This window comes from Hemiscyllium ocellatum, chromosome 31 (assembly GCF_020745735.1).
Source record: "Hemiscyllium ocellatum isolate sHemOce1 chromosome 31, sHemOce1.pat.X.cur, whole genome shotgun sequence".
In the NCBI taxonomy this organism is placed as follows: Eukaryota; Metazoa; Chordata; class Chondrichthyes; order Orectolobiformes; family Hemiscylliidae; genus Hemiscyllium; species Hemiscyllium ocellatum.
Window position 1 is genome coordinate 3,653,762 of NC_083431.1, and position 10,801 is coordinate 3,664,562.

At 48.2% G+C, this 10,801-nt stretch overlaps 1 protein-coding gene across 1 annotated transcript in view; it reads right to left on the reverse strand.

Moving 5' to 3' along the window:
- ncbp3 (nuclear cap binding subunit 3) overlaps positions 1 to 10,473 on the reverse strand; it is a 31,701-nt gene extending 21,228 nt beyond the window's left edge. Inside the window, exons 1-3 of the mRNA XM_060848271.1 lie at positions 10,201 to 10,473; positions 5,351 to 5,416; positions 3,630 to 3,735 (exon numbers count right to left, since the gene is read on the reverse strand). Coding sequence (XP_060704254.1) covers positions 3,630 to 3,735; positions 5,351 to 5,416; positions 10,201 to 10,407 — 379 coding nt within the window. The 5' untranslated portion in view covers positions 10,408 to 10,473. The remainder of the gene's footprint in view (positions 1 to 3,629; positions 3,736 to 5,350; positions 5,417 to 10,200) is intronic.
- Positions 10,474 to 10,801: the final 328 nt, after the last annotated feature.

Sequence of the window (10,801 nt, forward strand, 5' to 3'; positions counted from 1 at the left end):
TTGTATTCAAATTATTTTCAAATATGAGCACATTGGAATTTTGAGAGAGATACTTGACTTTGAAAGCAGAAATAAATTAGAACCTTTTTAACTGAAACATGAACAAAATGTACAAATGTACAATAGGAATGTGGATTAGTACCTCCCACACAGTCAGCCACATTATAAAATAAAAACTTAGTAGAAGCTTATGTTAAAATTCGTCTTACAAAAAAAACGCTGCTTCAAAGAGTTTTGAAAACAATTCAATCATGTTTCACTAGGATTGGAACAGCGATATAGAACAGTCCGTTTGACAGCACATTACAGGTTCATATGAGGAAACAGTTCATTTTCACACAGGCACTGAGTCACAGGTGCAGACAAAAACATCATATCGCAGCCCAGTTTCTGCAGCAAAGTCTAAATTAAATGACTGAGTGAGAATGCGTAGGGTGAATTTAACACATTATTATTAAATATACATCATTAATTTATGTCTTTTAACATCTTATTTTAGACATTAGAAATGTCAGTTACTGTGGAATGTTTTTCTCAATTCCCTATGATTCTTAGGAAATGAAATAGTTCGGTGGTAATTTCACTAGACCATCAATCTAAAGATACAGGCTAATGCTCTGGGCTCGGACTGTGAAATATTAATTAATAAACCTGGAATTTAAAGCTAGTCTAATGATAAAAGCACTGGTCAACTGTTGGAAACATTCATCCAGTTTACTAATGTCCCTGACAGAAGGAAATCTGCCATCCTTCCTTGGTCTGGTGTAGACATGATTCAGGAGTCAATTACATTGTTGAGGTTGTTGGTGGAGTAGTGGACAGTGTGGATGAATGTTGCAGGGGGATTTAGATAAACTGCAGAATTCGGCTGAGAGGTGGCAAATAGAATTCAATGCAGATAAATGTGAGGTGATTCACTTTGGGAAGAATAATAGGAAGGCAGAATACTGAGTCAATGGAAAGATTCTTGGAAGTGTGGTTGTGCAGAGGGATCTTGGAGTCCATGTACATAGATCCCTGAAAGTTGCCACCCAGGTTGATAGTGCAGGACAATCAACTCACCAGGACAAAGGACCCGATACCCAGCATGAGCAAAACCAACGTAGTGTACAAAATTCCATGCAAGGACTGCACAAAACACTACATAGGACAAACAGGAAGACAGCTAACAACCCGCATCCATGAACACCAACTAGCCACGAAACGACACGACCAGCTATCCCTAGTAGCCATACACTCAGATGACAAACAACATGAATTCGATTGGGACAACACCACTATTATAGGGCAAGCCAAACAGAGAACAGCCAGGGAATTCCTAGAGGCATGGCACTCATCCACAAATTCTATCAACAGACCTAGACCCTATATACCGGCCACTGCAGCGGACAGCAACTGACAACCGGAAGCGGCAGATTCAAACCACTATAAATGCCGGAGGAATCAGCACAGAAGCGCTTCACAGGAGGCTCCCAAGCACTGAAGATGTCACCTAGAAAGGGGACGAAACGTTTGCAAAGAAAACTCCCAGCTCGGCGAACAGAACCACAACAACGAGCACCCGAGCTACAAATCTTCTCACAAACTTTGAGCTGTTAAGAAGGCTTAAGGTGTGTTAGGTTTTATCAGTGAGGCATTGAGTTCCGGAGCCGTGGTGTCATGCTGCAACTATACAAAACACCACACTTGGAATATTGTGTACAGTTCTGGTCGCCCCATTACAGGAAGGATGTGGAAACATTGGGAAAGGTGCAGAGGAGATTTACCAGGATGTTGCCTGGTCTGGAGGGAAGGTCTTATGAGGAAAGGCTGAGAGACTTGGGTCTGTTCTCATTGGAAAGAAGGTTAAGAGGGGATTGATAGACATACAGAATGATCAGAGGATTAGATCATTGTAGACACTGTAGACAGTGAAAGATATTTTCCTAGGATGATGACATCAGCTTGTACGAGGGGACATAGCTACAAATTGAGGGGTGATAGATTGAAGTCAGAGGCAAGTAAGGGTGTGGAATGACCCTACCTGCCAATATAGTTAACTCAGCCACGTTAGGGAGATTTAAACAATCCTTGGATAAGCACATGGATGATGATGGGATAGTGCAGGGGGATGGGCTTAGATTAGTTCACAGGTTGGTGTAACACCGAGGGCCGGAGGGCCTGCTCTGCGCTGGATTGTTCCATGTTCTGCAGTGCCTTCTGAAATAGCCCAGTGGGGTCAAACTGCTGTGAAGCCAAAAAAGAGAGGGAAGAAACTGGAAGGAAAATCTGGAACTGGAAACAATGGCAAACTAGCCCTGTCCACCTTTTAAACACCTGAGGGTTTCTGTCAAAATTGGGAGAGCTATCTGATAGACTGACACCATGATCTCAGCTGGCATCTATACCGGACAAGTCAGGATCCAGAGTGAAATCTTGCCCGCTGTCTCCGAACAGGGCTAACTGATGTCACATCCAACAGGTGAGGTTAGAGCTCTGCCGTCTTGCCAGATTCAGCTGTGAATGGTGATGGACAGTTAAACAACTAACAGGTGGTGGAATGTCCACAAATAATCATTTGCAAGGACAGAAGAGCCAAGCACATCAGTGCAAAAGATAAGGTTGAAGACCATTCATGACTTGTCAGATACTGAAGTGGTCTCTGTTCACATGTAGAAAGTCTTGGGCTTGTGCTGATGAGTGGCAAGTAATATTGACACCACACAAGTGCCAGGTAATGACCATCGCCAACAAGAGAGAACGTAAACATCACCCTTTCGATGTTCAATGGCACTGAATCCCTAACTATCAACACTCTGGGGTTTATCATTGCAATCACTCACCAAATCTCCTTCAATGAGACGTACAAAACCTATGACCATCGAGAAGGACAAGAGCAGCAGGTACATGGGAACACCACTTGCTGCAAGTTCCCCTCCAAGCCACTCACCATCCCGACTTGGAAATATCTCACTGTTCCTTCAGTGTCGCTGGGTCAAAATCCTGGAATTCCCTCCCTAAGGGCATTGTGGGCCTACCCACAACACACAGACTGCAGCGGGTCAGGAAGGCAGCTCACCCCCACCTTCCCATCCAGAGTGGGTGATAAATACTGCCCTGTCTGCACCCACATTCCTTGAACAAATAAAAAAAAGTTAGATTTTGCGGTCTTGTTCTTGGAAACTGGCTACCTTTGCTTTCTCATTGCATCAGCTTGTTACTGCTGTAAGGCCTTTGGTGACTCTCATTGGGCCTTCTCTAAGCTTTTCGTTTATTTATTTATACATTTCCAAACTTCAGCTGTAATTTGCTGAAGTTTACTTTCATCAGATCAACAAAGCATCTCAGTGAGAAATCACAGTAAAATAACTGACAAAAAGCTAACTGTATTAAAGAAATCTTTAATAAATAACAAACAGTGTAACAGATGATGGAGCATTCTTGGCATTGCTACCTCTGTCAACTTGGTAACTCATTGACTAGTAAAAGTTAATTAGACTGAGTAACTAGTTAGATGTTGGATGAAGGTTAAACACTGTTTCCAGGGCCCAGCAAGCAACTGGGAAACTGATTTCATGAAGCCTTCAAAGCTACAGTTTCTTCATTCAGTCTACTGAAATGTTCCAAGCCAAAAAAAATTAAATGGTCACCTTCCTTCAAGATCTCCTTGTCCAGCACCACCTTCCGTTGTGTGACGTTCACCTCTGCCCGGAAATGGAATCTCCTTGCTCGCTGCTCCTTCCTTTCCACTGCTTCCTGGGGAATTAAAATGAGCAAATAAAGTTAGGATGGAGGGGGCCCGGGGAGAAACAGGACGCGTAGGGAGCAGGATACAGCAGGCCAGGCCTGGAATAAATACCTGCCTTCCCAATTCGGCAATGATCTCAGAGAATCAGAACCAACTCACTCAGGCCAGTGTAAGCAATGTAATAGCTTGCTGGGCTTTTGCACTGTAAAGGATGACATGCAGGATTTCATTTGAATGCTTAGTTTTTCACAGAAACAAGACTTTCTGCTTACGTTTGTGGTCCTTCAGAGTCTTCTCCCATCTCACCCCAAAAGCATTTCTCCCTCAGGCCCTTATCCAGCTTTCCCTTGAATTAACACGATTTAGGGTAAATGTTCCCTGATGGAGCAATATTCACATTCACCCCACTCTCTGGTTGGGTAAAGATGTCTCTTTGGAATCCAATTTGGGCACAAGTTGAAAGATCTTTAAACTGGCCCTCTCAAAACCTTTCATACTCAACTGCACAGGTCAGGTGATCTATCAGCCTTGTCCTTACTAAAGAAAAGCAGCTCAGGCCTGTTGAGGCATTCCTGTTAGTTATAACTTACCAGACCTGGCATCACCCTCCTGAATCCTTCTCATACCTTCTCCAGTGCCTTGATATCCTTTTAATAATATGGAGACCACAATTGTCCACAGTACTCTATATGTGGTTGAACCAATATGTCTCCTTTCCAATTCTGTTGTTCTAGAAATTATCAGGTTTGTTTGCATTTTCCAAATAGTCTAACAAGTTGAATTGTTGTTTTAATTAGTGGGAATCTGTAACTCAGATCCTATAGTTACTCTACCCCATCTGACTCCTACCATAATATACCTGTGTCAAAGACAAATTTCCTTTAAGACAAAAATTCATGGGTAATGTTTTGCAGAGCTTCTAAAATTACTGGATCACACGCCCAGCTAGTTACTCCACAGAGATAAGCTATTGGACTGGGGCACACTGTGCAGTTTGTTCCAACCTTATGCTGTCATTTCAATGAAAAATTAAACTTTTCCTAAAAGTTCAGCTACGGTTCAGTGAACAATTTGCATTCTGTGATTTAATGCAGAAAGTTCAGAAATGTCCTGGAGATCCTACTCCCTGAAGAGGAACAGTGAGCTAAGTCAAATCAGAATGTCCTTGAAAGACCTTTACACAATTAACAATCTGGAATATTCTACAAGAAGTAACTTTCCCAACTGATTCCTGCCTCCAAAATGCACCATCTCATACTTTTTCAAGTTTATTTGTCAACACACTCATTCCCCAATTTAATGAAAGCATTTCTGTTTTTGCTTTGAAAGCAGTGGGATGGAGGATCAGTTACATTCAGTGGACAGAACGAGGGCAGGGCAGGCTGCCACAGCAGTTTGATCAGAGCGAGCCAGACCAGTGCGACTTGCCCCAACCACACAACATCTCCTCGAAGATCATCTCCTGGGACCGAGAGGATCCCATGCACTGAACCAGTACTTTAAGAACTCGCCATCACCCTAGCACCAACTCCTCCTTTCACTCACAAGGATAAACTCCCCTTACCCTCCAGGTGATTATTAACCCACATCCCAAATTTGGACAGAGATGCAAATGATTCATACCTTGGAGGTAACATCAATGCCAGTAATGAACGTTCCAGCCTTGTTCTCATAACGTCGGCTTGTGTCCTGGATCAAAGGGATCAACGGACAAAATGATTAAATCTCCTACAGTCACAACCAACACCAACATAAAACCTGTACTGTCAAATCACACCGGCTCAGTGTCACAGATTCACCAGGACACAGCTCCTGAAGGAACTGTCTCTCACTGGGATACAGTTCCTGAAGGGGCAGTCTCTCACTGGAATACAGTTCCTGAAGGGGCTGTCTCTCACTGGGATACAGTTCCTGAAGGGGCTGTCTCTCACTAGGAGTTTCAGCACACTCTGTATCTTGCCCATCATGTTTTTTAGAACAGGATGTGAACATGCAGCGCTTTGAGGGGTGACAGTGGGAAGTGGTGTATTCACTGGAGTAGAAAACCAAAGGTGCAGGCTAAAATGCGCTGAGGATACAGGCCAAACCTGACTACAGCAATTGGTGGAATTTAAATCCAATTAATGTACACAATTTTGAGGGGACTTGACAGGATAGATGCAAATGGTAGCTTTATGGGCCATGATCCTCCAGAACGGCAGGGATGAATGGCTTTCTTCTGCTCCTATAACTTCTAGAAATGAAACTGCAGCATGACGTCTGTCCTAGTGATTGTGGTCATGAGATTATCACCACGTGTTGGTAAAACCCGTCTGGTTCACGCATGTCCTTTTGGTACTGTCTACAGCTGGATGTAAATTTTCCTGTGACAAATTTATTGCTTGTTATGTGACAAGAGCATGTTTGCATTAGAACACAGGGTGGAAACCACCCTGGGAAAGCCGGAGGTGTAGACATAAACATCTTTCACTTTTACATAAACACAAGTCATTTCGCTTTTCCACTTCTTTGCCTCAGGATTGCGCTGTGGGGGCTGAGGTCCAGGGACCATCACTTTCAACACCAAGTCAACCTGAACAACAACTCGCATTGAAAAAGTAATCCCAAAGTATTCACAGGAAAGTGTCCTTTCAAATTCTTAGACACTAAGCCACAATGAGATATTAGGACAGGCCTTAGTTGGGCCTACAGTGATGTCACACAAAGCCAGCTCTACCCACTTTAGAGTGTTGAGTAATACCCCAGGAAATGGACCCCAGAGCTGAGGTTGGGACAGGCTGCTCAATACTGCCCGAACCACTAAGCAGTACTGGACTCCAACCGTGGGTGGCACGGTGGCACAGTGGTTAGCATTGCTGTCTCACAGCGCCTGAGATCCGGGATCAATTCCCGACTCAGGCGACTGACTGTGTGGAGTTTGCACGTTCTCCCCGTGTCTGTGTGGGTTTCCTCCGGGTGCTCCGGTTTCCTCCCACAGTCCAAAGATGTGCGGGTCAGGTGAATTGGCCATGCTAAATTGCCCGTAGTATTAGGTAAGGGGTAAATGTAGGGGTACGGGTGGGTTGCGCTTCGGCGGGTCGGTGTGGACTTGTTGGGCCGAAGGGCCTGTTTCCACACTGTACGTAATCTAATCTAATCTAATTGGATAGCAGACCACATATACACTGCACAGAGACAACCTCCTCTTTGGGAATCCAGAATAAGAGTTCAAATGTAAAGTTGTTTTGACTTGAAACATCATCACTGTTTCTCCTTCTGTAAATGCTACATATCATTCAGTCCACCATGGGGGTCACAGCCTCCGAATACAGCCGCCCCTCACATTTAGCATATCTCCTCATGGGAGAAAATGCTCCAAATTCTCTGACTCGACCCAGTTACATGAAGCTTCCGGCATCTCTTGTGTCTGTTTCTCGGCAGAACCTGGAGGATTAAGTCAGACTCCGCAGGCAAGAAGCAGCGGTCACCTGGCACGGAAACAGACCCTCCAGTCCAACAATGCTGACCATAATCCCCAATTAAACTAGTCCCACCTGCCTGCGCCTGGCCCATACCCCTCCAAACATTTTTTACTCATGAACTTATCCAGAAGTCTTTAAAACATTGTACCTGTACCTGCACCCATCACTTCCTCTGGAAGTTCATTCCACACACAAACCACTCGGTGTAAAAAATGCTGCTCACGGCCCTTTTAAATCTTTCTCCTCTCACTTTACAAACCGGCCCCCTAGTTTTGAAACCTCCGACTCTAGGGAAAAGACACATGCTATTCACCTTATCCATACCCCTCATGATTTTATAAACCTCTATAATGTCACTCCTCAACCTCCAGTGAAAAGGAAATCCCAGCCCATCCAGCCTTTCATTACGTCTCAACCTCTCCATTCCCAGCAACATTCTTTTCGGAATCCTGTCGAGCTTAAAATATCCTTCCTATACCAGGGTGACCAGGAGCCCACACAGTATTCCAGAAGAGGCCCTATATAACCTCAACATGACTTCCCAACTCTTGAAGGGGTTGTCTCTCACTGGGATACAGTTCCCGAAGGGACTGTCTCTCACTGGGATACAGTTCCTGATGGGGCTGTCTCTCACTGGGATACAGTTCCTGAAGGGGCTGTCTCTCACTGGGATACAGTTCCTGAAGGGGCTCCTATACTCATCAAGATTAGATTAGATTCCTCTACAGTGTGGAAACAGGCCCTTCGGCACAATCAGTCCATATCAACCCACCCAGATCCCTACATTTCCCCTGACTAATGCACCTAACACTGTGGGCAATTTCCCATGGCCAATCTACCCTAACCTGCACATCTTTGGACTGTGGGAGGAAACCCACGCAGACACGGGGAGAATGTGCAAACTCCACACAGACAGTCACCTGAGGCGGGAACTGAACCCAAGCACCTGGCGCTGTGAGGCAGCAGTGCTAACCACTGAGCCACCGTGCCACCAGTGCCCCATGGGGGCAGAAGGGCGGCTCAGTTCTGCACTGCTGCCTCACAGTAGCAGGGTCCCAAGTGTGATTCGCAGCCTTGGGTGACTATCTGTGTGTGGAGTTTGCACATTCTCCCCGTGTCTGCGTGGGATTCCTCCGGGTGCTCCGGTTTCCTCCCACAGTCCAAAGATGTGCAGGTCAGGTGAATTGGCCATGCTAAATTGTCCTTAGTGTTAGGTGCATTAGTCAGGGGGAAATGGGTCTGGGTGGGTTATTCTTCGGAGGGTCGGTGTGGACTGGTTGGGCCAACAGGCCTGTTTCCACACTGTAGGGGAATCTAGCCTGAATCTACTCAAGGTTCTGAGCAATGAAGGCAAGGGCGCTAAACGACTTCAAAACCACCATGTCTACAAAAAGAACAGGAAGGAGTGTTAGCAGACATACAAACACAAAGGTGCATATTATACAGGCTCAGCTTCCACTTCTTTATACATCTGTTAGTGAACGATTAGGACTATGGAAGAAAGCTGGAATTTTGGAGTCAGGGTCTAGATACACATGACTAGGCAATGGGTGTAAAAAGGATTAATCCACAAGCTGCTGGATGTAATAAGGCCAAGAGGTCCTGCAGCTTGGCAGATGAGTGTAGGACTTTAATTCATTCCCAGCAACAACATGTATTTATGTTCAGTTATTGGACCAAAAATGTTACAAGGAGTTGCACATTATAAAGCATTATAAAGTACAGGAGTGACATTGAGCCACAAGGAGATATCAGGTCAAAACTTCGGTCAACAAAGTTAGTTTTAAGAAGCGTCTTAAAAGGAAGAATATAACACGCTGAGGGATTTAAGGACAGAGTTCCAGAGCTCAGGGTGGGGGGAATTGAGGGCATGGCAAGCAGCGATTGAGTGAGTAAACTCAGGATGTTCACCGAAGCAGGAGGAGCAGAGATCTGGGAGCTGTGTGGTGCTGAGGGAATTACAGAGAACGTGAGGGACAAAGTCATGGATGGGTTAGAAAAGGATGAAAAGTTTTAAATGAAGCAGCTGTTTGAGCAGGGACCGATGAGGGTGAGAGGGTGCGGGGTGCCCCTGGGACTGGTGCTCGGTGTCGGTTAATCAGACTCTCCCCCCCGGGCTGGCAGCAGGTCGCGGCATGGAGTGACCCTGATGGAGTGACCCTGATGGAGTGACCCTGATGGAGTGTCCCTGATGGAGTGACCCTGATGGAGTGACCCTGATGGAGTGACCCTGATGGAGTGTCCCTGATGGAGTGACCGGTCAATGTAGGAACCAGCGGTTCCCAGTCACCGAACACAGACAGACACACTGCTGCAGGAACACCGTCCACAATCACAGCACCGACAGAGCGGCACCCCCCCAGCACTGACCCCCCGACAGAGCGGCACCCCCCCAGCACTGACCCCCCGACAGAGCGGCACCCCCCCAGCACTGACCCCCCGACAGAGCGGCACCCCCCCAGCACTGACCCCCCGACAGAGCGGCACCCCCCCAGCACTGACCCCCCGACAGTGCGGCACCCCCCCCCAGCACTGACCCTCCGACAGTGCGGCACCCCCCCCCAGCACTGACCCCCCGACAGTGCGGCACCCCCTCAGCACTGACCCCCCGACAGTGCGGCACCCCCCCTCAGCACTGACCCCCCGACAGTGCGGCACCCCCCCAGCACTGACCCCCCGACAGTGCGGCACCCCCCCCCAGCACTGACCCCCCGACAGTGCGGCACCCCCTCAGCACTGACCCTCCGACAGTGCGGCACCCCCCCAGCACTGACCCCCCGACAGTGCGGCACCCCCCCCCAGCACTGACCCCCCGACAGTGCGGCACCCCCCCCCAGCACTGACCCCCCGACAGTGCGGCACCCCCCCAGCACTGACCCTCAGGGTCGTACCCAGCCCCTCGCTGTTACAGTGTGTGTGTTGCCCGCCTCCCCCCGCAGGGCCTGGGGCCTGGGGAGTGATCTCCCGCCCGGAGCGGGCCCCGGGCCTCGGGCCTGTCCGCCGCCTCCTCACCGGGATCAGGTCCTTCAGGGAGCGCCGCACCGAGATGGTGTCCAGCCGCTCGGCCTCGGCCTCGGGCTCCGGCTCGATCTCTCCCTCCTCCACCTCCATCGGCTCGTCGTCCCGCTCAGAGGCGGCGCCCTCGGCCTCGGCCCCGGCCCCGACCCCGACCCCGGGCCCAGGCTCCAAACAGACCCGCAGGCCCCGCACCGCCGCCATCACAAACAAAGAGGAGCCGAGGGTAAGGCAAGAGGTTCCCCCTGACGCCGCCGCCGCCGCGGCCGGAGTACCATCCAAGGCTGAAGAGTGTAACGGGCGGCAAGAGGGAACCCTGCGGACAGAGGCAGCCGGAGACAGGGCTGCAGCACCACCCGGCGGCCCAGAGAGTAACTACCGCCTGGTGTTGGACAGTCAAGACCCCACCCTCTGCCCTCATGAGTTGGCAAGGAGGTTCCATCAGTATTGTGTTTCCATCCAACACCCTCCAAACTGTCCATAAATATTATCCAAAACTTCACGTTAGAGCTCATCGAAATCCTCTGTTTCCTGTTTTTTAAAATTTGGGATATGGGCATCACTGGCTGGGTGACCGCCATTTATTGACCATCCCTCG